The sequence below is a fragment of the Bacidia gigantensis genome (assembly GCF_019456465.1).
Source record: "Bacidia gigantensis strain McMullin 20006 chromosome Unknown contig_295, whole genome shotgun sequence".
NCBI lineage: Eukaryota > Fungi > Ascomycota > Lecanoromycetes > Lecanorales > Ramalinaceae > Bacidia > Bacidia gigantensis.
The window spans coordinates 1897253-1923515 of NW_025408608.1; the positions used below are offsets into that span (position 1 = coordinate 1897253).

At 49.3% G+C, this 26263-nt stretch overlaps 8 protein-coding genes across 8 annotated transcripts; 4 read left to right on the forward strand and 4 right to left on the reverse strand.

The window, feature by feature from the left end:
- Positions 1 to 7477: 7477 nt before the first annotated feature.
- Positions 7478 to 8473, reverse strand: KY384_008624 (uncharacterized protein; the record flags this gene model as incomplete). The annotated part of the gene is made up of 1 exon (XM_044817112.1): positions 7478 to 8473. A coding segment is annotated over one exon (996 nt), but the record flags the coding sequence as incomplete, so codon positions are not given.
- A 294-nt stretch (positions 8474 to 8767) lies between these two features.
- Positions 8768 to 11553, reverse strand: KY384_008625 (uncharacterized protein; the record flags this gene model as incomplete). Its single annotated transcript, XM_044817113.1, has 5 exons — positions 8768 to 9247; positions 9298 to 10064; positions 10113 to 10302; positions 10370 to 10825; positions 10879 to 11553. The coding sequence occupies 5 exons, from the start codon at positions 11551 to 11553 to the stop codon at positions 8768 to 8770; spliced, it is 2568 nt and encodes an 855-aa protein (XP_044666478.1).
- Positions 11554 to 12006: 453 nt separating this feature from the next.
- KY384_008626 (uncharacterized protein) lies at positions 12007 to 12522 on the forward strand (the record flags this gene model as incomplete). Its single annotated transcript, XM_044817114.1, has 1 exon — positions 12007 to 12522. The coding sequence occupies one exon, from the start codon at positions 12007 to 12009 to the stop codon at positions 12520 to 12522; it is 516 nt and encodes a 171-aa protein (XP_044666479.1).
- Positions 12523 to 13021: 499 nt separating this feature from the next.
- KY384_008627 (uncharacterized protein) lies at positions 13022 to 13977 on the forward strand (the record flags this gene model as incomplete). The annotated part of the gene is made up of 4 exons (XM_044817115.1): positions 13022 to 13545; positions 13594 to 13783; positions 13836 to 13866; positions 13916 to 13977. The coding sequence occupies 4 exons, from the start codon at positions 13022 to 13024 to the stop codon at positions 13975 to 13977; spliced, it is 807 nt and encodes a 268-aa protein (XP_044666480.1).
- A 1554-nt stretch (positions 13978 to 15531) lies between these two features.
- Positions 15532 to 18289, forward strand: KY384_008628 (uncharacterized protein; the record flags this gene model as incomplete). The annotated part of the gene is made up of 3 exons (XM_044817116.1): positions 15532 to 15534; positions 15586 to 16753; positions 17247 to 18289. 3 exons carry the CDS (start codon positions 15532 to 15534, stop codon positions 18287 to 18289), a joined length of 2214 nt encoding a protein of 737 aa, XP_044666481.1.
- A 19-nt stretch (positions 18290 to 18308) lies between these two features.
- KY384_008629 (uncharacterized protein) lies at positions 18309 to 21620 on the reverse strand (the record flags this gene model as incomplete). The annotated part of the gene is made up of 8 exons (XM_044817117.1): positions 18309 to 18455; positions 18520 to 18645; positions 18782 to 18862; positions 18915 to 19205; positions 19252 to 19628; positions 19697 to 19705; positions 20386 to 21396; positions 21554 to 21620. The coding sequence occupies 8 exons, from the start codon at positions 21618 to 21620 to the stop codon at positions 18309 to 18311; spliced, it is 2109 nt and encodes a 702-aa protein (XP_044666482.1).
- Positions 21621 to 21754: 134 nt separating this feature from the next.
- On the reverse strand, positions 21755 to 23041 carry KY384_008630 (uncharacterized protein; the record flags this gene model as incomplete). The annotated part of the gene is made up of 1 exon (XM_044817118.1): positions 21755 to 23041. One exon carries the CDS (start codon positions 23039 to 23041, stop codon positions 21755 to 21757), a length of 1287 nt encoding a protein of 428 aa, XP_044666483.1.
- Positions 23042 to 23683: 642 nt separating this feature from the next.
- Positions 23684 to 24901, forward strand: KY384_008631 (uncharacterized protein; the record flags this gene model as incomplete). Its single annotated transcript, XM_044817119.1, has 2 exons — positions 23684 to 23803; positions 23855 to 24901. The coding sequence occupies 2 exons, from the start codon at positions 23684 to 23686 to the stop codon at positions 24899 to 24901; spliced, it is 1167 nt and encodes a 388-aa protein (XP_044666484.1).
- Positions 24902 to 26263: the final 1362 nt, after the last annotated feature.

Below are 26263 nucleotides of genomic sequence, written 5' to 3' on the forward strand. Positions count from 1 at the left end.
TACTATGGACAGGATTTTGAAACGATTCATTTCATGCCTCGTGTTGGCTATCGTGTCCATCAATGTGAATGTAGCCGTTCAATGAATGGCTCTCATGTGCAGGCATAAATTGACTTTGGCCCAAACGCCAACTATCTTTTGGCTTTCCGATGAGATTTTTGTCTGTAGGTCCCTATTTTCATCTCTGACACGCAACTTGTCAGCAAATGATCCACAGGTCGGATCTAGGGGTGCCGTGGGACATACTTGCTGACAAATGGACAAGACAGGCATGGCCATTCAATTTCTGATCCAACAAAGGGCTCAGAAAGAATTATTTGCCAAGGGAGCGCTGAAGAGACTTGTTGTAATCAATGGTCCGGCTTTCGAGAAAATGTGGTCTGAATACGACCCAGAGCAGGCCATCCGAGTAGAATTGAGCTGATGAGAGTCGAAAGGACTCGGTCCAATAGCAATAACAGCCAATGACAATGGTGGAGCGCCAGCAAAAAAGGCAAACTCAACCAGTAAGGAAGAAAATAACCGTTTATTGGATTGTGTATCAACCCACTCAAGACTACGGGCCAAAATAACTAAACAAGAAGCTAAAAATCCTGGTCGAGCCAAAGAGAGCGAGTGGCCAGTATCGCAAGTTCGCGTGACGAATATTTGGGCATCGCGAAGCAGAATACATGTCTTCACATCGACGGCAACAGATGAAAAGACGATGTGCTTTTCGATGGGCTCATCGGCCATTTTCGTCTTGGCCAACATGCCATGGACAGTGCGTCACTCAAAATCTCCCAGATGAATAAACCGAGGAGACTAGTGTTACACCTTTCACTTCAAACATGAATATCGCCCGGAAGAGGTCGCATCATACCTCATCTCATTTGCCTTCACAAGCATGCCATTCCAATAGATTGTCTGAACCAAAGTATGATACTTAGATTTATTGTGTTGATCTTATTTAGTACATTGTTTGTAAGAGCAAAGCCTGACATTCGAAAGACTCACCGTCACATTCATGCCTTTGGCGATGCATCGAAAATTGTTTCATCAACAAACCAAGGAATTCAAGGCTTCCGCAACGATCGCCAGAGAGGAACTCCTATCCCACAGGGGGATGGAGACGCTTCATGTCGACTCGTGCGGGAAACTTACATTTTGGTCCCATTGTGAGCCCTTAGCTTTTGAAAGCATAGACCTTCTGGGTGTTCTACCAAATAATCAGTCAAAATCATGACATCGCCAATTCATTGAAAGTTATTCTTCGAGGATAGGAGACAAGAGCCATCCTACCACTTTTGCCTCCTCATTACATGCCGGGGAGAAACGCGTACACTGAAAGCCCGAGGCTTCTACCTCTAGTACCAATCTTATTTATACATGACCACGACGATATTAACTGAGTGCGTAATATTTTGCCTTTTGAGAATTGGACTAGCCTACCTTGCCCGAAAGCCGAATACATCCCGCATTGTTGATCCTCCTTCCTGACACCTTCTACTTGCAGAATCAAACAGAAAGATAACGGAAGCATGAGATTGTTTTACTCATTCTCATTCGTACCAATGACCTATGCTTAGCCTGTTATTACTTTGCTAGAAGCCGAAACACGTCAGCATTTGTTCACGGCTGCCTAAGTAGCAGCGAAGGCGGTATTCAAATTGGAGAATTGCGATACTCTCAAAAGCTTTCTCTGTTTCGGTTTTTTGATACTAAAATGACTTGAAAATCAAAATACTCCTCTCTTGGTGAGATGCTTCCAATTGTTCTCTTGGTTTACCGGCTCCCAAAGTCGTGCTCGAATCGTCAACTATCATACATTCATTTTGCTTCGCACCTAGTACGCATGTGATATTAAGCACTATGAGGTTGCATTGCACAGTTCCACAAATCCTATCGCGTACCTTGCCTCCAGACACTCATGCAACACCAATCATTCTGTACTGGCGTATGACACTGCGTCTTCCACAATATTGACCGACAGCATTCAATGATGTAAGTGTGACCGCAACCTCGCCTTTTCACTGGAGAAATCGAAAGCAGAATTTTACGGGACTCGTAAAGTATGGAACAACCAGGCAGAAGTCCGTGAAACGAGAAATAGGATCAACAAGTACAACAACCAAATCGACCTGTGGACTCGACAAGAGCTCAAAATCGAATGTCCGGCGCTGATTATTGTCGCTGCAGTTTTGCCTAAAGTATGCCTGCCGAGACATCGAAAATCTCAATTTGATTCATCAAGTTTGTTGAGGTATGCCCTGAAATGTGAAAAGGACCCCGAGCATGCCGACGGAGTAGCTCTTGGAATACTGGATTCGTACAAATCTGTGATGGAATTGTGTTCTTGATTACGCTTCAGTGACCTCCCTATGATACAACTCTGCGGTTGATTCGACGTTGAGAAGTTCATACGCTAGTCAGCCTTCTCTAGGGCTTAAGGCACAACGAAATTGTCTCTGTATGCGCCTTATATTCGTCCGGACCTTGAAGTCAGGCATGTTGATGGCCACACCATCGTCGGATGTTTTTTCGCTATCCTAAGTGAAAGATTGAGAAAGGCTCCAACATCGGGAACAAAGACACTAGATATCAAATGACCGTTGAACAGTGCGATAAGGACATATGGATACGATCGCGCGATAGCAAGAAAAGCAAGATATCAGATTCGAAGTCCTGCACGATGCGCGTGTGCATATCAATGAAAATACTCGAGCAGTCCCCATTTCAGGTTTCCAAGATCTCAGAGGCGTATGGGCGAGGCACTCTACTTGACGAAAGCTCGAGTGATATGAAGTGTGGCGAAGAAGAACATCATGTGCCTGCAATTACGAGCCTCACAGACATATGCTCATCTATGCCTGCCTTTTCTTACATCGCTGAGATTTTTCCCTGGGGAACCGCAGCCTCATCACAGTCACACGAGAGGAAAGTGGAACAGTATGAAACGATCCGGACGAGAAGGCCAACAAGAAGTAACAGAGTTCCTCGTTGACAACAAGTCAGGAATAAGTATTGCCAAGGTGAAAACCCTTCCACCATATACGCCAAACCACGGCAACTACCATGGCATCCCAGGACACACATCTTAAAAATGCATACATCTATATGGAAGTAACACGATAATCAAGAACATATTACTCCCATGGTCTCTGTGTGGCTTGAGAACCGAAAAAATAGTACCATATAACTCCAGAATGCTATCATTGGTATCGACTCGCGGGATAGAAGGGATCATAAATGAGGATCAGCATCTCCGCGAAACGAATCAAAGCTTGGTTGCTGGACCGAGATCTCTTCCTAGCTATGCATATTCTCATAATTTTCCCCAAGTTTATAATGAAGGACTCGCTTACCCCTCAGAAACCAGTTTCGATCATCGGCTTTCATATGTGAATCAGAAATCTAGCAGCCGAACAACTGGAGTTGGTGGGTATGTTGTTGTCACTTGTCTCAGCAAAACATCCGGTGTGGCTGCTTTGGAGACAAGAATGGAGCTTCAAAGCGACCCCCTTTGAAGATGTTGATTCTGGACTGCGTCTAGCAACTCTGTGACAAAGACTTTAGTCATGCTAAAGGGTTACCACTACTCTCATTTCACGGGTTAAAGGGACTGGCTAGTGTCTTCAAGGTCTACCGCCGAGGAGCAGATGCCCAGCTTCTGCAACGCTCCTGCAATACGCTTGGATGTCCTTACTGAAAAAGGTCTCGCATGGATGATGCTATTACTTCATGAGTAACTTCGGTTTACCCTGCTCCGTGAGATTTGGCTGAAACAGCGCGGAAGACTCAACCAAGCCTAATTTGATTGACGAGCTTTTCATAATGCTCGATAGCAGTCGTGAGATGATTTGTGATAAGATAATACGACTTGTACCGTGTTAGTTTGGCGTCTGGTTCACAAAGAGAGCCACCAATGAACACCACAATTACAAGACTAGATACAACGGTCGGACGGGAGTTGTACCGGCTCCATTCTATTCATGAATACATTCAACAGTATTGTCTTACACTCGACCTTCAGCTTTTGGATTGCATAGTGTGCTACGCAGAAAATGACGACTTCGAGGGGAAGATCTCCTGGCCCTTTCGACGATTGAAGGGGTTTGTATCTCTGCTTTAATGTTCCATCTCATATCCTTTGTTTTTCCAAGATCATAGATGATACACCTATGACTTCACAAGGAAGCATGAAAAGCCTCGCAAAAGGAAGCAAAAACTTGGAAGAGGTCTGGGGAGTGGAGCATATGACTTTTCTACCACGCCATTGTCGCCTCACAATGGAGAAGTAGGCGGAGCGTTCCTTGTTCAACTTCATTGCCTCAAAAGTCATTCGAATACAATCTATGTACATCTACAACCATATATGAAGCTAAAAATTCCAGCAGAAGCGCAAATATGTACAGAGACGCAAGAACGGACCGCCTAATCTGCGTCGTTCTGTGAGTTGGTGATTCAGGAAGGGGATCAGGTGGAAGCTGCAGAAATGGCGAGAGCGCCTTTGCTCGCTTCCTGGCCATCCTTGGATACGGGCTTGGAAATTACCGACAAATTTCGCAACGTCCCATTTGATGACTGGACTGTACATCGTCTAATGCAGGACTCAGACAATAACCGAAAAATTTGCCGCCTCCGTTTCAACAGCAGTGATGGATCTATGCTCGCTAAGCCCTCTGATTCGCCGTAAAGGCAAATCGCGACATTGCTGAAAATCCCGTTGCATACTTCACTAGAGATAAGTCATAGCGGAAGTCATCTTAGACCGCTATCGTCGATCCATAAACCGATAGACTGTCATCTGTTCAAGACAGGTCAAATTGTCCACACACCAACTCTTTGACCCAACAGCGCACATACGGATTACTCTATCGGCGAAGAAAGGTACCTAGACAAGCAAAGCAGAGACTTTTGCTTCGATGGCAAATGCAAAAACACCGCGATACACTAACTACTCGCTGTTACCTCTCAGAGAGCACGATAGAAAGTAGAGGTGGCTGTGTGAAAATGCAAGCGGGCTGGACCTGAAACTCGACATGTTCTTGAATTCCTAGAAGTTGATTGGTACACGAAATCGAGTATCAGATAAACAACGGCAGGAAATAGTGTCTGCGCTCTTCAGTCGAGGATGGTAGACGTAGAATACTCGGTCTAAGTCTACAGCAAGACCTCAAGAACTGCCTGTTGAATCTTCGACTGAAGTAACCCCAGCGAGGCCAACAGCCTCGGAATTTAGCCAGACGAAAAGAAACGCCTTCGTGTGGGCTCAGGGATAATGTTGGAAAGCGCTAGGGCTTCTGGTGTTCGTGAATGATATCAAGAGACCTATAAGCACTCATGTGAAAGTGAACGGACAGTCGGAACTAACATGAGTAGCATAGCAATCAATGTTCCTGCCGTGGAAAGATCGCTAGCGTTGAAACTATGCTTTATATCAAGAAATGGACTTACGATGGGCGGTGCGGACTTTGGTTCAGCAGTACATCAGCGCTCAAATTCGCCGCAAGATCAGCTTATCTCAACAGCGGAATCTCTACTTGATAATTAAGCTCCATCACGATATCGACAATATATGTGGACCTAGCTTCGTCTTCCAGAATAGGGGATGTTCAGTAGTACATTGCCAGAAATCCATGGTCTGGAGCTGGAGAAGTCCCAAGTATGAATACAATGCTCTGCAAGTTTCTCGAAGCGGTGGGAGACGGGTTTCAAAGTCTGCGGATCGACGATCTGAACATGTTGCGTGTTGAGTTTCGTTCCGCCGACATGAAGGCTCTATCGGAAATGATGAAATGTCAGCATGTGACAGATGTTTGCGACAGTCTTTCATCGCTTAGGTAAGACCGTCATTTACTTTTCCCCCGGGTTTCTAAAACCCTCTACCCCTCGCCAGTTAACTGAGGACGAGCTTTGGCGAGTCCGAAGGGTACTGGAATTGCATGACTTCCCGCCAGGGGAGCGTGCACGGTGGAGGGGCGACATTGAAAGGGAAAACGATGAGCTGAAGCAGGAGCGAGACGCCCTGATTCGTTTCAAGAGAGAAGCCGACACCTTAAAATAGAGTACCTACATGAGACTCGTGAGTACTTATAAGAAAATACCTGACGTTCTTCTCTGCAAAATACAAAACACTGGCGTACTGACTGAAAGTCAAAGTCATCCAACCAGACATCCGTCCTAGATGCAGAATCCGACAAATCATCCAGGGACTTGTTTTTCTCTTATGAGGCTTGAATATAGCCGAGTCCCTGACATCTTCTAATACATAGAATTACTCAACGCTGAAGTCAAACAGCGCGACCCCTTGGACATTTAGCTGCAACAGAAAAGATATGCAATAATAAAGCAGCAGAAATTGCAATAACAACAACAACAAAGGGCTTCCAATATTCCATCTATCTCTCCTCGCCAAAGTAAAGATGCACCGAAGAAGGATCAATTGCAGAAAAAGCGCCCCCCTCCCCCCTCCCCCCTCCCCCCCCCATCCTTTGCCAACAATCCCCAGCCTTCTCGCCCAACCCACCCACTTATCTGGATTCAGCGACGTCAAAAAACAAAATCCTCGTCCCATCGACCAGAAACGACCCAACCAAAGGCATTACTGTCGGAAGTTAAACGTGGCAAGATGCATGGCCGATACCTCAAAGCCACCCCCACCCACCTTACCCCAAGTCAAACAACCCCCCCGAAGCGATTCTAAGAGAACTTCAATCAATAGAAGGCGATACCGAGGTCTTTGCACGTCCCTACCAAGGCCGCCAGATTACTATCGTGCAACGCGGTGCCGTTGGGCGGATTTCGAAGAACATATTTTGTCGCTGGCGTTGGGGCCGCAAAGTTCGGATGAGATGTTGTGCTGGGGTGGGGTAGTGCACTTGCTATTGACGTGCTGCTCACCAAATGTTGATTGGGATAGAGATGCACCTGCGGTGAGGATTATGGTGAGGTGTGGTAGACAGATGCTGCTGTTCTGTGTGAAAGATACGATATTAGACGGAAGGGGGTGTGAGGGTGGAGCATTTCTGCGGGGAGGATGTTGGTGGTGATATGTAGGGTTAGGTGAGGATGGTGGGTTGGAAGGGTTTGAAGGGGGGGGAAGGGGGGGGGATGGTGATGCATGGTCTTGGGGAGTCTGAGAGGGTTGTGAGATGTAAGAATGGAATATAGTGGGCTTAGATGCCTGACATGGGGTGCAACATATAAGTATTCTCTCCGGGTGTAAGATATATCAGCATAGTAGAACATCTGCAAAGTCTCATAGCAATGAGTCCATCGGGTATCCTTCGAATACTTGCAGGCTATCCATTTTCATTTGATCAAAGACGCTTGTGATCAATATCTCCATCGTCTTTGAATGCAAGCCATGTCCGGGGTACTCTAAGCTTCTTCCTAGCCCTCTCTTGGTGTCCTTTGCCACACACCTCAACCCTCAGCGTCCGTGTTTGATTGTACATGCATCAAGTACCATATTCTGGAGCATGTGCTACCATACCTGAGCCCCTCGTCCCAGGCGATCCCACATCTTCTTACCATGTACTTCCGCATCCTTGCGATTCCACTTGACAGTCTCGGGATGCTGTTGGTGAAGCAGTGGAGCAGCGTGAAGCGCCGTCTCATACAGAAACGGCTCGCTCATTGCAGGGTCTCTGCGCCATGCATTAGGATCTGCCTCCATATAGTGCCCTAATCCTAAAGACGATCGGAAAGTCCGCACCAGCTTATGAACTGCCTCATCATTAGCTCTCACGATGGGCTCTCTTTCCAAGGCTCTATGACGGTATTCTTCCCCAAGGCCCACGGTGGAGAAAGAGCCTTTGTATAGATTATAGGGTAGTTCGTGCGCAAGTACGAGGTAAAGGTCCCGAAAGCCAACGAACTCCTTCAAAAAAATACCGAGCGGCGAGCTGAGTATCAGTCTGTCGAAATTTGCGGGACCACCGTCTTGTTCGACTTCCAACTTGATTGTGCATGTCTTCCGTTGAACGTCTGTGCCTAGTAGTGGTCCAAAGAAATCCAGCCACGGTTCCTGTTGCGCGAACTTCTGTCCGGCACCGTCTAGTCTCCAAGCACGTGTGCTGTTCTTTCGTACGGTCACCCAGATAGTGAGGTTCGTGACGTGCTGTGGCAGTACGCTTGCTGTAAGCCTTGAAAATGGCGGAGGGATGAAATGAGTGGGGTAATCGAAGAAATAGGTGAAATTTGCGTGGGAGCAGACATAGTGTCGTGCTTCATTGTAAATTGATTTCGAGGCTCTCAGGATGGCGATATTGACGATAGTGGTGCGTAAGCTAGGCTTGAAGGACGCGAAGGTCTTCGTTTTTGGATGAAGCAGTGATCTGGAGGCCCAGGTAGGTGTTGTCTTTTTCTTGCTGACCCAGGTGGGGCATATGTAGACGACGTCGTCAGTCAAAGCGTACTGATAGATCTCGTCCCGTATCTCACGAGGAACGATACTTAACGCTCCAAATCCAGCTGTAGAAGTGTCCATGTTGGCGTCTACGCTGTTGATGACGCAGAGATGGCAAAGATGAAAAGTCGGAAATGGAATTGAGGTGATTATAAGGTAACCAGCATGCCAAGCTTTGAAGTGTCGACACTTTGCCACCCACAACAAAAATCTGCAATTCCCTTCATAGGTGCTATGATTTGGCTATGATTGTCTTTGCCATCATCCAAAGTTTGCTCATAATCTCTAGGTGTAGCTTGGAGAAGCACAAGATTGCTTGACTCCACCGGCCCAATCGCCTTGCCCTGTACAGTACATCCCGCAGATTCCTACCTCTCAAGCTCTTCGAAACTCCGTGACATAGCAATGCCCTTTGTAATCCACAGCATACAAATGCGTTCCCTCGGGATTGAACCTTACCGCACAAGCCGAGCTCCTCTTGTCCATCCCATGTAGCACAAAAGGCAACTTCCTCAGCCCCTCCGCCCCACCTATAATGCCGCCTTCAGTATGCGCTTTCAGCTGCTGATAATACACTTCCACCTCCCTTCCCCGATTACGATTGCTGAGAATGACGAAGACGTTGGCGGAATTCGAGACGCAGCCGCCCAGTAGGCCGTTGCTGTCTGGGAAATGCTCGAAGTTGCGGATGAGTGTTGCTTTTGGTTGGGTTTGGGGTTCTGTGAGGGGGGTGAGGTAGGACCATTCCCGATGGCTTGCGCGTGAGCGCTCATTGGTGGGGAAGGTGGTGGTGAAGGCGTAGGTGTTGGCAGAGTTGGTGGGCTGGAAGGTGGATACTGAGGTGACGCCGTTGTCCTGGTTGATTATTAGCTGGGTAATCTCTGGGCTGTGAAAGATCATCCTACAGTGTATGTACGACCCCGGTACTCGAAGGCAGGAATGTCCTCGCTGTCGACATCCTCGAGTCTCCACGCTATCAGGTGATTGCGATTTGTAACAGCCGTGATGTAGGTGGCTTGTGAGTCGAGAGATAAAGACTTAATGAATTCGTCTCGAGGAACGGTAATTACTTTAGGCGAGGGCGTTTCGCGATCTACAAGTCGATAGACCAGAAGCTCTCCCAAGAACCCACGTTCGTTTCGACCGCCGACGTGTGCAACGACGATGTAGGTGACATTATCAGCTTCTAAAATTGCGACGTCCTTCGCATCGCGGCCCCGAAATTCATCAGCAAATACTTCAAATCCGTCTTCACAATGATAGGCTGAGACAGTGTGAGAGCCCTTATGAGCTACATCAATGACCATGAAACATCTACCAATGGTAACTTTTTTGATCAGTCCATTCGCATAGTCCTTATTTAGGTGAGTGATATTGGGCCGATGATCAGTCCTCATCACCCTCACTCGACTTTTCGAGTAGAAGAATACGAAATCACAGCATGTAGATATGCCGACGTTGGGCGCTTTTTCCCCGATACTGCGATCGATTGTAAACCGGCTACATACGGATTGGTTGGTGATAGATGGGTAGATTCGTTGCTCTCTCCAGGCGCCGGGACCAGTTGCAATCGTTGCAATGCCCGCGGGTGACGACATGTTAGTTTGAATTGTCGAAATACTATCCATTCTGGGAGGGGATGATACAGGCGTTCCGGTAAGATCTGCTCGAGCTCTGTCAGAGAAGTCGTATTTTCAGTTCAGAGATTACTATTACGAACTTGAAATCGTTAAATAGTTGTGATGCCGGATACCGCTATCCTCATCGTCATCTAGAAGCTTCCGAATGAGCTCTATGTCGCTCCCAATATGAGTCCAGTCTTCTCGATCGTCCGGCAAATTTGTAAGAATGTGTCGAAGTCGTTCGTAAGTCATTTGTCGGGTTGAAGCACACGAGAGAAGAGCTCGAAGCTAGGGACAGACATGTCAGCTTTGACATAGTGGCGCCTACATCGTGAGAGATTACTTGGACACTTACAGCAAAGGAGCGATATTCCTCTACCTTCGTATCAAATACGACACTTTCCAGCCTTGAATTCAGATACGGTGAAAGATATCGTATATCTATGAATACGCACAATTGTGCGAGAATGTCCAAGAGTCCAAGGAAATAAGTGTCTTTTTGAATCAAAGGAGGCAATTGCTTCAGCCCTGCTCGCTGCTTGTGCCGATTGTTGAGGGCCGTCGGGATTTGCCGAAAATCTGTCTTGAAGAGGATTGACACTTGTTCGAGTGTCTTTGAAAGGATGTCGGATGCAGCTTCACCGGGATAATCTTCAAGTCCTTCTTTCCATACCAAGATCTGATGGATACGACGCACGTGCTCTTGAAGGCTGCAGATGCCGTGCTGTTGCGGATTGTGCCGTCTCCAGACGTTTGCCAACTCCCAAGTGCCATCGACGACTTGCCGGATGCTCCCATACTGTCCTCCAGCCTAGTGGAGCCTCATGTCATTCGAGTGTGACAACTTGGCCGCATGCTACTTACAATGGAGAGCGTACCATATACAATCTTTTGCACGGGCTCCCATGACTCGCGCGAGGGATCATTTTCTTTCCTGAAAATCGAGAAATACTGTCGGGCTAGTTGTACGAGATAGATGTTGCTGCTTTGGCGTATGGTGTCCGAACCTTCCCCAGCATTCCTCGAATGAGAGGGCAGGCGAACAATCGTGCTGTAGAGCATGGGCAGGCTGCCTTCAATGCTGTTGTAATCGTCTGATACCAACGAGTACACTCCTTTAAAATGGAGTAGCGCCAAGACACTACAAAATGCCCGTAGTTGAAGCTCGAGAAATGTGAAGGACTCTTTGTGGCGCGTTCTTTCCAAAGGCTTCGCTAGGCAGACGGCTAGCTTGACAAGATTATTGCGATTCAGCCTGCCTTTTTCGCTAGGCTTTTGGTTCTTCAAAGTGAATCGCAGGCACTGTTCGCTGACTCTCGCCATGATCTGCACAAGACTGGGAGCAGAGATGCCGCTCCCATCCAGTAAGTCAGAGATCAAGGTGTCGGGCTCACCGTTTCCTGCGCTGAAAATAGTGGGGATAGGCATGACAACCTCATACTCGCTTTGATTCTCATAACCTTCGTCGTCATTGATACTGGTGGGATCACTACTCATTTCTGCGCTTGAGGTGGTGGCATGAGTTGAGGGGCTCGCCATCTGGATTTGCGCGGCAACTTAGGTGGACAGCGGCATCAAGTAGTGAAGATCGAATTAGAGTGGTTGGTGCCACAGTCGGATACTCGATGTCGATATGAGTTGTTTTCAACATGCCTGGCTTACAGCCGACGAGATGGAAGCAGATGAAATGTTCAACAACGAACATCAATCGCGAGATCGAGAGCTGGGCGAGGTCCAGCCCTTAAGATTCGTTCTAGACCGATAAGCTCGGTTGCCAGTGGCGATACATTGCCAAGAGAGCCTACAAGAAAGCCCTACAGATGTGGAGGGTCGGGTAAAATTCCCGGCCATTCGCAAGACGTGGGCGTGCATACGCTAAGGTAGGCTGAATGTGATTGACAAGCCAGCCTTATTCGAAGAGTCCACCCTAAATACCCACCCGTATTCCTGTTCGTACGAAATGGTACAAACTCGAATTCTGTACTTTAGTACATGGAGAATTTCATCAAGAGCAGTGAAGCCATTCCACCAACGCCTCACAGCCTATACAGTGGCCAATACCAACATCCAGGCATTGAGAAGCGACCCATGAATATGGCATACCCCGAAACAATCGAAATGACCAATTTGAGTACTGCTCAAGCTGGAAATGGGCCTCCACATGAAGACAATGCAAATGGACTGCGAAACAGACTTCTGCCAGACCCGTTCGCGAACAACACGTTGGCAAGGCAATTAAAACGACATCATATCACCGGAATAGCCTTCAGCGCGGCAGTCGGTATTGGGCTCTTCCAGACTTCAGGCCAGATCATCACAGTCGGCGGCTCGGTCGGGGCTCTGGTGGCATTCCTCTTTGCGGGTCTCGTCATTCTATCAGTGATGCGTTCACTCGCAGAACTTATCAGCGTCCGCCCGGTTCCTGACGCTTTAACGGACTTCCCTTCGGTATTTGTAGACGAAGCTTTAGGTTTTGCAGTCGGTGTTGTATACTGGCGAGTTGAATGAGCATTCAGTCGATGAGCGAGGACTGATTCTTGATACAGGATCGCAAATTGCTTCAGCATGGTTACACTTACCATGTCGGCTGTCGAATTTACTCAATATTGGAATTCCAGTCTCGGACCAGGTTCTGCGACATTCTTGTTGCTGTTAGTCATCATGTTGCTGAACATTTGTGGTGTTCGGGTATACATCCTTCTTCTTGGACCAGATGTTACGGCGGCTGATTAGGAAAGCTCTACGGAAATCTTGAGTGGATTTTCAAATGGTGGGTCGGGTTTTTATCTCCTTTCTCCCTGACAGCCTTGGATTTCGAATCTTTCTGGAGTGTCGTCGGGGGACTGACATTCGCATAGGGTAAAGATTTGTCTCATTATACTCTGCTGCGGCTTGATGATTGCTGTGAAAGCTGGCGGTGAGTGCGCATAGCTACCCACTTCGAAGCTGCTGACTCGAGACAGCTGGTCCAAACAACAACTCAGTCGGTGAGTAGTTTTATGTGCATATGCTCCCGCTCACTAATGTAAACGAACCAGTCTATGGGATCACTCGTGGATACAGCTCCACTGGATTACGATTCGGAAAGAGGGACATTGCGCCTGGCGCATTAGATCCGCAAATCGGGGGGACGGGTGGTAGAATATTGGCTGTCTGGTCAGTCATCCCTGTAGAGGATAAAACTTTGGAACTGATCCGAGACCCAAGGACTTGTATAGTGCTGGCGATGTTTCAATTCATGGGTGGAGAAATGGTCATTGTCACAGCGGGTGAAGCAAGGGCACCTCGGAAAGATATTCCAACTGCTGCACGTTACCTTTACCTTCTGCCCGTCAGCTTCTACCTCGTAGGCATCTTCCTCGTCGGTCTTTGTGTTGACTATCGGGATCCGCGGCTGCCTCATCAACATGAGACAACATCATTACAGCCGGCAGATCAGTCAGCTTTCATTGTTGCAATCCACAATGCTGGCCTAAGGGTTCTTCCAGGGTTCTTAAACGCTTGCTTCCTCTTCTCAGCGCTCACAGCAGCGTAAGCATAGTTGTCACTGGATCTTAGCAGATCTAAAACGTTGTCTAGGAACTCCGCCCTGTACGCCTCCAGCCGGACTCTTTTCTTCATGGCTCGTAAGAGCGAATTCAAATGGGTTCAGGATACAATTGGACGGACGAATGTTGGACAGACCCCAATAGCTGCGATCATTGTGAGTTTCGTTCCCGGAATGCTTGCATTCCTCGTCGTCAAATGGGAAGATCCAAACTATAACGAGGTATGTCTGCTGGCAGTGATTCTGGAGTACCAGCTAACATCATGCCATGCAGCCTCTCAAAGTTTTGGGCCGTTTCTATACGGGTAAGATGATCCAGAGAGACCGTGCGTATACTGACTGTGGAATCATCAGGCCCAATGCTGTGCGTTTATGCGAGTGAATGTTTGGCGTTTCTTCGCTTCAAAAAAGGGTAAACATGTTTTCGAATTAATATGACGTTCATCAATCAGCTGACATTAGCTATTAGCATGAGATACTATCCAAACGCAATCCTTCGAAGTAGTCCAGCATACGTAAGAAGACATTATCGCGCACATTGGCAACCATTCTGGGCCTACGCAGGGCTCTCGCTCTGCCTTCTGATTATCGTCTTTGGAGGCTGGGACGGCATATACAATTTATGTTCCGGATCCAGGCGAGTCCCAGCTTGGAAGTCCGTCATCGATATCATTTTTTGGTATACCGGGGTGAGTTCTGCATTCGCACATTTGCCGAGGATACGACTAAGTTTTCAGCCTATGGTTTTCATCCTTCTGTACTTTGGATATAAAGTAAAGTACCAAACAGTCATCAGAGACCTAGCAAGCGACCTTGAGAATCTTTGGTTCATAAGAGATGTCATGGATGATTTGTACTCTGCAAGAGGGACGGGGAGAGGTCGATTCATGAAATTCCTAAGTTGGCTTCGATAGGGCCACGGGAGGGCTGAACGTAGTGGATGAAATATCTATAGAAGGCACGCGGCTTGTAAGGATCGATAGTTTTTTGACATGAGGAATTTGGGAAACGGAGTTCCTTGATGATGCCTGAGATGTAGCGCTCAGCGATCCAGTCAGGGGAGGCCTCGGCTATCTTGCGACGTATCCAGAATATTTAAAAAGCTTTGAATATCTAAGGGTAAGAGGCGTGAAGAAGAGCCCACGTTCTGTGACCACGAAGAGTACTGCAGGCGCACAGACACTTCTCGACTGTTGATCGTAGATAGGTGCCTATCCGTAGCCTAAGGTCAGCTAAACAAAGGCTAGTGCATCGGTTCTGCGCTAATGCAATGCCAGTCAATCCTTATGTCCCATTCTAGAATTCAGCTGCACGCCACCTTTTTTCTGGGAAAGTCGAGACACGCCTGTGACACGAATTCTGCCGTGCACTGCCCACTCCGCTTCACCGTAGCTGCCTGGTGAGTGGGGGGTTACTGAATGCTATCGGTCGATACAATCAATCCCGCTCCCCACTCTCTTGTGACGCGTATGATCGTAGCTCGCACGGTCTGGCTAGGCTTTTGGGCGGTCCAGGGCTTTTCCAGGTTTTCGGCTTGCGAGGGAGCGAAGGTGCCCTGCAGCCACATAGCAGCAGGCGGAATATGAGCTGCAAGTCTCTCGAGCCGGACCACACCTCAGGGTGATGCAGAAGCAAGGAGAGAAAGTTGGAGAGTGGAGACGATGCGCTGACTACGGCAGTTATTGTTACGTCTCCTGCAAAAATTTCAGTGAGAAACGGTCGTTTCGCCCGCCGGACTTGTACATGCATTATTGTACACAACTCGAACAACAATTATACAAATCCTTCAATCCTGACCAGGCAACGAACTCAGCCCTTGCGCTCAGTCTCATTGCCCACATCTGTCTCAACCATGCCCATTCTCTGCATTCCCGTTTTCAATCATCGTTTTCGTGATGTCGCTGCTAAGCTTTCTATTGTCATGCGTCGCTCTATGCGGAGTGGTTGAGAGCTCAGTTGCGAGATTGCAAATGGTTAGTACCTGGACTGCATAGTATAAGACACGGTGACTGACTGCACATTAGCCATTGAAGAACAATCAGCAAAAGCCAATCATCGATGGAAATGAACAGCGGGGTCATGGCATTCCAATCTACGTATGCATTGATGGAGAATGGTCCCTTCTTGATGAACCTTCTCACACATGCCAACAGAGCTCTCAAAATGTCATCTTCACGGCGAACATCTCTGTCGGAACCCCGCCGCAGTATTTCAAGCTCGCTATCGATACACTCAGCAACGTCAACTTGATCCCCTCCGCCGACTGCGATTTCTTCTGTGCCGACCCATCAAATCATTACAATTCATCTCTCTCCTCATCTTTCGAAGCAGTACGTAACGAGAACAGCGATCGAGTCCCCTGGACTGTTCGCTGGGCCGATGTCAACTACCAAGGCAAGCTCTCAAATGACACAATCCACCTTGGCTCGCATGACGTCCAGGGTCAGATCTTCGAGGAATGGACCTCCGCCATGCTGGCGACGCCGGGCGGCATCGACATCGGCTATGATGGAGTCCTCGGTATTGTACCATCATGGACATGGTCCGACCAAGGCATCCCCAACATCCTTTACGCAATGGAAAAAGCGGGCAACATACTCGACAGGAACATCTTCTCCCTGCGCTTCCCGCGCAGCATGACAGACGTCGGGGAACTCCTGTTCGGCGACACAAACCCAGAGCTTTATGAAGGGGAGCCGATCATGCTACCAACAGTTAACCGTCAAAGCTCCGAAGCTGAATACAGACCTTGGCTCGATTACTGGACCCTTCCAGCCTCGAAAATCTCCTTCAATTCGCCACTACCCTTGCATGTAGACCTGTCCAACACTTCGTACGCGGTCCTCGATTCTGGCGGTCCATGGATCGTCCTACCCTCGGAGCTTGCGCGCAACATCACAGCCGCGATTGGAGCAGAGGAAGGGCCTTGGTGGTTTCATTCCGTCCCGTGCTCCCGCCGACCATATCTCCCCGACCTGACATTTGAGCTCGGAGGCCACAACTTTACCATCACCGCATTCGAGTATACGATGGAGATGGATATCTGGCAAGAGCTGGGACTGGTCTGCTTGTCATCGATTTGGGGGGCTGATGAGTTTGGATTTCCGGGCAATGGGGAGTGGATCATGCTTGGTAATGCGTTCTTGAGGGCTTTCTATAGTGTCTTCGACTTCGAGAAGCAGGAAGTTGGATGTAAGTTCTTGAGTTGCTTGTTCTGGCTAGCAGCAGAGACTAATGCATGTGTTCAGTTGCGAAGTTGAGACTTTGAGCATGTCGCGCAGGGAACGCTGAAGAGTGGGAATGTCTCAACCTTATCCTCCCGACATTGATTGTATATGGCGCGTTTGGTCTCACTGTGCGCATAGGCTCCTTGGAGTTGGCAGAATGTCATACCAAGACTACTGGGTCTTGCGCATAACAAGTGCTTTGAGACAAAGCCTATTTCTGAACACACGAACCAGCTGCATAATCTCATGATCAGTCGATGTATCATTATACCTGTGTACAACAAGATAAGCCACAGCCATCACGATGCAAAACCCACCAGCGATATCCCCATAGCTCTACCAACCACACAACCACACAACCCCATTCTTCAAAATGAAATGCCCACCCCTTCCACCTCTACCACTCCTAACCTCAACACTAACCCTCCTCTCAACATCACACGCACTAACCCTCCCAGCCCAAAACATCTCCCACCCCACCTGGCCCCCCGACCCCTCCCCAATCCAATACCACGGCAACAGCTTCCTCCTCAAAGACTTCCGGGCCGGATACAGCGCGCCCTCCTTCCTCCAAAACAGCCTGGCACCCTGCCGTCTCAAAATCCTCGGCGAAATCGACGAATTCGCGCGCCAGCAAAGCGACCCGTACCCTGGCGACAGTTTCTACTGCGGCATCCCGCCGTGCCTCGAGAACAGTCTGCACGTCTTCGGCGTCGTCAACTCCATGAGCTACAGCGACGTCATCGATATCTTGGGTTTCTTGCAGTATGTGCTGGAGAGGAACCTTTTTGGGGATGAGGTGCCCAGTTTTGACTTTACGGTTTGTATTGGGAGTTTGGATTCGGGCAGGTGTTTTGGGCCGAGGAGTCAGCCGACGATGATTAGGTCGGGTATTGTCGGGACTTGGAGCCCGAATTTGTCGGTGGCGAATGTGACGATGGAGGAGGCTTTGGCGGCGGCGGTGGGCGGGAATCAGACGATGGCAGGGCCGGGAATCGAGGGGGCTGTGCAGGTTTCGAAACGTGCGGATACGGCGGAGCTTGCGATTCGGAATAGTCTGCCGGATCCTTACCAGGTCCCTTTCGCTCCGTATATATTGTCTATTTCCTCTTACCGGCCTCCGCTTCAGCGCGCGAGCGTCTTTGTTGATGCTACAGGCTTTTGTGTGGAGCAGGTCGCTGATGAGGCTATGACGAGGCATGCGGCCATGTCGGATACCTATCCTGGTAATCGCTTTTTGTGTTTGGCTGAGCCTGAGAATGGCGATTATGCCATTGTGTTGGAAACGCTGGTGACTGAGGTTGCGTGGGCTTTCACCTATCAGGAGATCGTGAGGTTCTTGGGAGATCTGACGAAAACTGCTTTGGGGTTCGGAAATGAGGTGCCGAGTTCTGAGATAGAGATTTACTTGAAGAGCAATGGGCCTGCGGTGAAGGTCGTGCAGGGTAGTTGGGGACCAAGGGTTGTGAAAACAGCTTCGGCGTTGACGAGCAAGCTTTGAGATTGAATCGCTCATTAGTTCAAGCACGTTTCTTCCCAAATGCTGAGAAGGACTTTGTCAACGCATGTCTCTTCTCTTGTTCCTTTGGAGGCGCAGATTCGAGGTCGCGGCTCCTCGCTTGATTACGAAAGAGGAAATTGAATTTGCTCTCGAGATTTCCCTCCAGCTGCAAGTGGTACGTGAGTCGACTTCTCGAATATCAGAAGATCATGCTAGAATACATGACTTACTGTGTTGTTTCGTTTGAATGTGATCCAGACTCCTAGAGTGATGAGTGTTGTTGAACCAGCAAGCACGGGGTACCACCACCACGCAGGATTGTCTTTGAGGACATCAACGTTCATGCCAAATAAACTCTATGAAGACAGATCAGCAGTTTTCAAGACTTCGGTGGGACTATGTTACCGCTATGAAGAGCAAGGGTAAAAAAATGAACTGCTCATCGTCAGCATTGTAAAGAAGCTTGGACATGTCTCTTGGAAAAACACTTACTGTGATCCATGTCAAGCGCTTCAAACTCCGATTCGTAGATGTAGATTTCTGAGCCTCCGAGATGGAGGTCAAGTTGAATTCCTGTAAATATCAGCAACCATTAGGAAGTCCAGGGCGGGCCTGCTTGACTGACCAGTTGAATTAGGTTTTGTATCATACCCGTCAAATTCTTGAGGTTTTCATCAACAACAGCCTGTCTGGTTCTGACTGACGCGCGAAATACTGCCATTCGGGACTCAACTTGATCTAGTGGCATTTCATGAGCCATAATAGACGCATCGCTAGTGTACTCCTCTACGAAGGCCAGAAGTCTATTGAATTGAGCTTCAAGACTGTCCTTGAAGAGATCAATCAATTGCGCGTTATGTAGGAGATCTTGTATCAGACGAGGGCCATTGCCACCTGATCGAAGAACTTCTTTACGCTGAAGATCGTCAGCACATACTTTGTCGTCGACTTCGTCACTGTACCTGCAAAGAGAGATGTGATCTGAATATATCAAAGTTGGATTTCCAAATTTGGTCGGCTTTCTCTAGTAAGTGAGGCAAAAGATCAATTGCATGCTCAGGCATGCCTGAATATTCCAGGTTATGATAGAAGGCTTGAGATTGCAAGGTTGCCCGTTTCGGAACCCGTGAGCGGATTCTAGGATGATCATCCTCTTCAGAGTCGTCTTCTGCAGAATCGTCTTCTTGGGGAACATCCTTTTTAAACATTAGCCAGAAGACACCGCATCTTTGTTCCACTATTTCTAGGCCATTTTCCTCAATTTGTCTTGAATTTGGCCAGTCTCCAGTATCGACTGGTAGAATATGGCAGCTCAAGATTATCCCGCATTCAAGAAGACCTTCACACGGTGCACGTCAGCTATTGCCTATGAGACTTGAGAACTTCGAGGATAAAACGGGAACTCACTCGCGTCCGCTGGGGTTCGTTTTAGTAAGCTGCGGTTCAATGCCGAAATTTGGCAATTGGACCAAAGAGCGTCACGGGTGTTTGCACGAAACCAGCGATAGTGAAAATCAGCTACGGTGTGGGGCTTGGGCAACCAATCCTGTTCATAAGCTAGTATACTGAGGAAGTTCAATCAGTCACTCGTCAAGGCTATTATAAAGAATCGTTCAGAACCCACAACAGTCTTTTTTCTTTTCGGCTATCAAGCGCATGTCTTACTCCTCTTTGGTTCCGGCCCTCAAATTCCACTCTTAGACCAAAAGTTTCCAGGTGTTTGGGTGTTCCAAGCCAAATTATCTTTATTGCGTGCAAGTACGGGTCTATCACGTCATCATGGAAAACAAGTCTACGCTTCTCACTATGCGTGATCTCAATGTTGCATCGGGCTTCAAAGCTCGAACATCGTCGCAATTCCGATGCAGACGTCAGAGCCGATCCCTTTTGGCTTTGTCCAAAGAGGCACCTAAGGATCTCTCCGTGCTTATTCCTTGCGGCGCTTTGCAAAGGAGAAATTTTGGAAAAGTCCCTTACATCAGGGGAAGCGCCTCTCTCAAGCAAGCATTCCACCATCCTGACCTGGCATGTCTCTACTGCGATATGAAGTGGAGTCGAGCCATTTTCGTTTTTAGTACTAATATGCACATCTGCACCTCGACTGAGTAGCACATTGAACAGATCTAGGTTAAGAGTCCGAACGGCCTCGTGAAGCAGAGAGTTTCGATTTGAGCGCCACGTTTGAATGGACGTGTCAGCGCCGTTTTCCAATAGTAATTTGATGACTTCAAGCGTTACTGGGCCAAAACTCACAACAGCAGCTTGTAGAGCATTACCGTAATCCCCGCCTTGCGCATTTACGTTAGCACCTTTTGCAATCAAGAACTGTACACTTTGTAGTTGCGCTTCGTATGCCGCTGCTATCAAAGCAAACTCGTAGTAGCCCCCACGCGTATTTACATCGGCACCAGATGCGATTGAGCACTCAAGTATCTTCTCATCCCCACCTGCTGCTGCAGCTTGCAGCATACTTCCGTAAAGTCCACCTTCAGCATCAATCTTCGCTCCAGCTTCTAGAAGCACGAAGAATATTTCCCTGTGAGGGCGGCCTGCAGCTGCTTGCAACGCGTTTCCATACACTCCGCCTTGAGCGTTGACTAGAGCCCCGTGTTCTAGTAGCAGCTTCACGATACCTACGTCACAAAGCAAGGCGGCCGTTTGCAAAGCGTTACCATAGTAACCAACTTCTTTGTTGACATCAGCTTTGTGCTCAAGTAAAAGCCTCAAAGTTCTATCTACCCCAGGCCTAGTCGTCAAAGCTGCCTGCAAAGGTGATCCATGATTCTCATCTTTATTGATGTCGGCCCCATAGTTGAGACAAATTTCAACCATTTCTTCATTGTGATTATATGCTGCCGCTCCCAAGACAGTATGATCATCGTCACGCTCGACGTTGACGTCAGCCTGGAATTCCTGTAGCAAAAGTTTTACCAGCTCCAGATTGTTGCTTTCAGCTGCTGTGAACAAAACTCCACTCTGGCGAATATCAAAGCCTGCTGTTTTTGGACCAAGGCTTTTATACTTCTCGAGTAGACTTTTGGCTTTATCTGTCTTGCCGCCGAGGATCGCCTCAGTTATTGAACTTTCCATCGCCGCCGCCGCAAAGACTGAGCACACAAAGTAGAGACTCCCGAAGCTGCACCCGCTCTGTCAGCTTCATAAGGACATCGATAGCATGAATATGCTCCAGTAATAAATTCCAGGGTATGTAACAACAACCAGTCCATGAGTTCGGAAAGTACTGTGGGAGAGTTGAAGTCAAACAAGTCTCATCGGTGCACAAGGCTGAGATGACCGCAATCTCCTCAGCCCGCCAATCAGCAGCCAGCATTAGGCACCATACCTTAGCTGGACAATGGGTACAATTAGATCGTCAGAGTGGTATCAGAGGGCGATGACTTAGATGAGAGATGGTAGAAATGAGAGATGAGAGATGAGAGATAGCATATTTACAATACAACTTTACTATGCAGCACAGACTTCACCACCAATATACTGTCCGTAACAACACCCGTATGAGCCGCCGAGGTACCAAGAGTCTGAACCACCATGCATCGAACGAAGCCCCCCAAGAGCCTGACAGACCCAGTCATGGATAGTCGTGAACGGCGCTCCTTCGGTGAAAAACATTGTCTCCATCTGCCGCTTCGATAAGGCACTGATCGGTGCCGACCTCGCAAACATGTCCAGCTCAAACTTGCGAATCCTCTCTTGAAGCTTGTCCGATGAATCTCCCGCTTTTGTACTATCAATGATTGCATAGGCCAACTTCATCGAATCCTCCATCGCCAAATTCACGCCCTCCCCCGCAAACGGCGTCAATAAATGCGCCGCATCCCCAACAAGTGTAACGCCGTGCCTGCCCTCCCAACGATGGTCAACAGGAAGCTGATACATACACCTGGCTACGATCTCATCATCTCTCGCGACCTGTAGCGCCTTTTTCAACGGATCCTTCCACTCTTTATACTCCCCCTCCAGATACTCTTTCACCTGCTTCGCATTCTTAACATCGAATCCACACTCCTCCATCCACTTCTCATCCCTCGCTCCCCACGCATAGATAATCAAACTCTCATCCCCCCTCTGCTGTGCCATCAACGTCTTCCCGTCCGAATACCCAAACACCGTCCCCCTGTTCACAAACTCCGCAAGCTCCGGACACGTCTCGCGCGCATTCGGCACCACCATATCAAAGCCCCCCAAGCCCACATAATACGGCTTCACCTCACTCAGCGCCGGACGAATCTTGCTCCACGCCCCATCCGCACCCACCACCAAACCCCAGCCCCCCTCCACCCCATCATCAAACGTCAACTCCATCTTCTCCGCATCAAACCCGCGAACCCTCTTCCCCCACCGTATAACCCCCTCAGGCAAACTCTCCACCAAAATCTGCCTCAACCTCACCCTATCAATCTCCGGTCTCCCCCTACTGCCCCCGAACCAGCCACCCTCATCCGCCTTCGCGCCTGGCATCCCCAAATACACCACCAAATTCTTATCCACAACCTTCAGCGCCTCGCCATCATAGCGCGCGTATTTCAGGAAATCGGACCATATCCCGCACTCTTTCAGCGCTGCTTGCCCAGTGGAGGGGTGCAGGTCGAGGGTGCCGCCTTGGGCGCGGACGGAGAGGGAAGCTTCGCCTTCGAAGATTGTCGAGGGGATGGAGTGGGAGAGGAGGATGCGGGCGAGGGTGCAGCCTGCGGGGCCGGCGCCGATGATGGCGATGCGGGGAGGAGAGGGCATTGTTGATTAGTGTAGATATGTGCGATTGAAGAAGGGAAAGTCGTCCTCCGTTGTAGATTCAAAAGGTTAAGGGGGAGCCGGTGGAGCTTTGTTGGCTGAGGCACGTGGTGGTCTGGTTGCTCTCAAGAGACTCTGAGATGTAGACATTTGTCTCTACCAGCTTCTTCTTATAGATGACTTCGCAACCCTTACCCAAAACGCAAAGCTGAAAGCTTGAGGCAACAGGAACGAGACCGAGGTCTTGGCGTCTAGCTCGGCCGAGCTAGGCTAGTGTCGGCCGAAAGAAAGACCGGCGGAGGACATCTTGCGCCGTTGAGACGATTCGGCATCGTTCAAATGAAACCCAACCGAGTATGCGGTTGACGGGCTTCAATTACGAGTATTCAATGACAACATGCTGAGATTCTGAGCTTTGCTATCTGACGTCACAGCGATCAGACCTCCGAGCGTACAATGCGACTTGCGCTTGCTCAAGATTGGCTTTCTTAACTCTTGACTTTGAACGAGCGCCGCCGCGAATGGCGCTCGGTAATGGCGCAAAAGAACAAAATGGCGTCCAGTCTCTCGATGGTATGTCTGGCCGTTGCAGCAGCTTTTGCCGGAGCAGCCGCGTTTCACGATGTAGGAGTGCCTCAAAAAGTGATGGTCTCGTCGGCATATCTCACTCACGCCGCAAGCGCTGTCAGTGCGCTGCAGCAATGGTACAACCAGACGACGGGCCTGTGGGATAGTACTGGCTGGTGGAATAGTGCTAACTGTCTTGTAAGTATGACACTCACCTGCAAATGAGTATGCTATGCTCATACCATGAAGACCGTCGTCGCCGACTATGCGTCGCTCGATCCCGCCTATGTTCCGCAAGCTGTCGACGTCTTCCAAAACACCCTTATAGCAGCGCAGAGAACCAACGTTCAATCCGCTAAAGTATACTCTCCGAAGCGTCTCGAGCTTCTAGGCAATCTTACTGGACGTGGGCAAGGGCAACCTCACCAACCACGTCAAGATTCAAATCTATTTATGCTCGGACCTACTTCTCAGAGCTCTCCAGGTTTTCTTAATGACTTCTACGACGACGAAGGATGGTGGGCCCTAGCATGGATACGAGCCTACGACGTTACGCAAGATCCAACCTACCTCAGCACGGCAGAGTCCATATTCGAGGACATGATTAAAGGATGGGGCAACAATTCCTGCGAGGGTGGGCTCTGGTGGGATAAAGGCCAGAATTACATCAACGCGATCGCAAACGAGTTGTTCCTCTCTGTAGCGGCGCATCTGGTCAATCGAGTTGATGACCCTAACAAGAAATATCAGTATCTCAATTGGGCGCTGAAGGAATGGAGCTGGTTCCAAGGCACTCAAATGATCAACTCCAATTCCCGCATTAACGACGGCATCGATAACGTCACCTGTCTGAACAACCACGGCATCGTATGGAGCTACAACCAAGGCGTCATCCTCGGCGGACTGGTCGAGCTCTCCAAAGCCTCGCCGAACCCAAGCTACTTATCTACAGCCGCCAGCATTGCCAACGCAGCTATCAGCTGGCTATGCGACGCACAAGGCATATTGCACGACCCATGCGAGCCCAGCTGCGTAGGCGACGGCGAGCAATTCAAAGGCATCTTCATGCGCAACCTGTACTACCTGTGGGAAGCAAACCCACAAGACCTGTATCTCCAAACCATCAAAAAGAATGCCGACAGTATTTGGGCTAACGACCGAGATATATATAGTGGTCACTTTGGCCAAGTTTGGTCTGGTCCGTACACAGAGTGTACAGCTGGTGGCCACGCGAGTGCGACTGATGCCATCATTGCTGCTGCGAAGATTGATAACCATACGAGAGGTGCGGGGTGATAGCAGTGGTGCGCTGGCGAGTATTGCAGCGGGTTCACGCCCTGTTCTCCCAACTCAGACCTCAAAACCCAGCTGATGACAAGTCTGGATGAAGCATGGCGTGAAGGCTTTTAGAATACTCAACCGTCCTTTTCACATCGTCGCTCGGTATTTAGATTCCGATATTGGCAACAGAAACTCCTTTTGGCATGGCGTTGGCGGCATATAGAGACACATTTGAACAACATTTCAATCACTCATTCTCCTTCCCTCCATCCCCTCCCCCCTTGTTGTCCCCCACATCCCCTAGCCCTCCAATTCCCTCCACTCTCTCCATCTTCCTCGTCTCAATCTCCTTCTCCACCTTCTCAATCTGCTTAAGAATCCACCCAATACTCGCATCCCTCACCTTCTCCAGCCTCCTCAGCTCCTGCAAGCCCATTTCCTCATACCTCACCACCTTCTCCACCGCCTCCTCCCCCCTCCACCCACCACTCCCTTCCCCCCTTTTCCCCCTCCCTTCTTCTCCGCCAACAAACCCCTCAAAACCCTAACACTCTCGTCCCGCTCCGGCAATTCTTTAACCAACCTCTCCTTCTCCCTCTCCTTTTCCCCTCCTTCCCCCACTGCCCCTTCCCCTTCCCCTGCCCCTTCCCCACCACCTGCCCCATCATCAACCCTCACCCTCTTCCCCCCACCTTCTCCCCCTTCTAACAAACTTAATTCCCACGCCGTAACAGCCTCCCCCGCCACACCCCTCAAATGCTCAAACCTCACCGGCCCCAACATAACCCCGCCGAACCACCTCGCCACCACGACCGCCCCCACGGCATTCCTCTGCACTAGTACGCGTTCGAGAGTTTTGCCGCCGTGGCGCTCGCCGTCGTCGTCGCAGCCAAGGTCGTAAAGTAATTTATTGTTGGGGCGGGGGATGGTGGTGGGGATGGTACGTTGGGCGGCGGGGATACTGGTGGCGGGGATGGTGGCGGGGATGGTACGTTGGCTAGATGGGTACCGCCAAGCAGCAACACGATGACTTGCCGACTTGAATTCGGGGAGGGATTGGAGGGTTGAGACGGGGAGGGTGGGGGAGAATGCGGCGATGAAGAGGGATTGCCGGTCGTGGAGGGGGGTGGATTTGAATACCATCGTGTTGGTAGATGGGGAGGAGGAGAAGGGTGATGGAGGGGGAGGGGGAGGGGAGTGTGGACGTTTTTGTGACATTATTTTCGGTTTTCTGGAGCAGGGGGAGGGTGAATGATGGATGGGGGAGGAAATGGGGAGATGTTGATTATGTGCGTGAGGTGGGGGTTTGATTGGTTAATTGGGGAAAGATGAGGGGGTTGATCGGCTTTTTGATACTATTCCTGGGGTTCAAAGGAG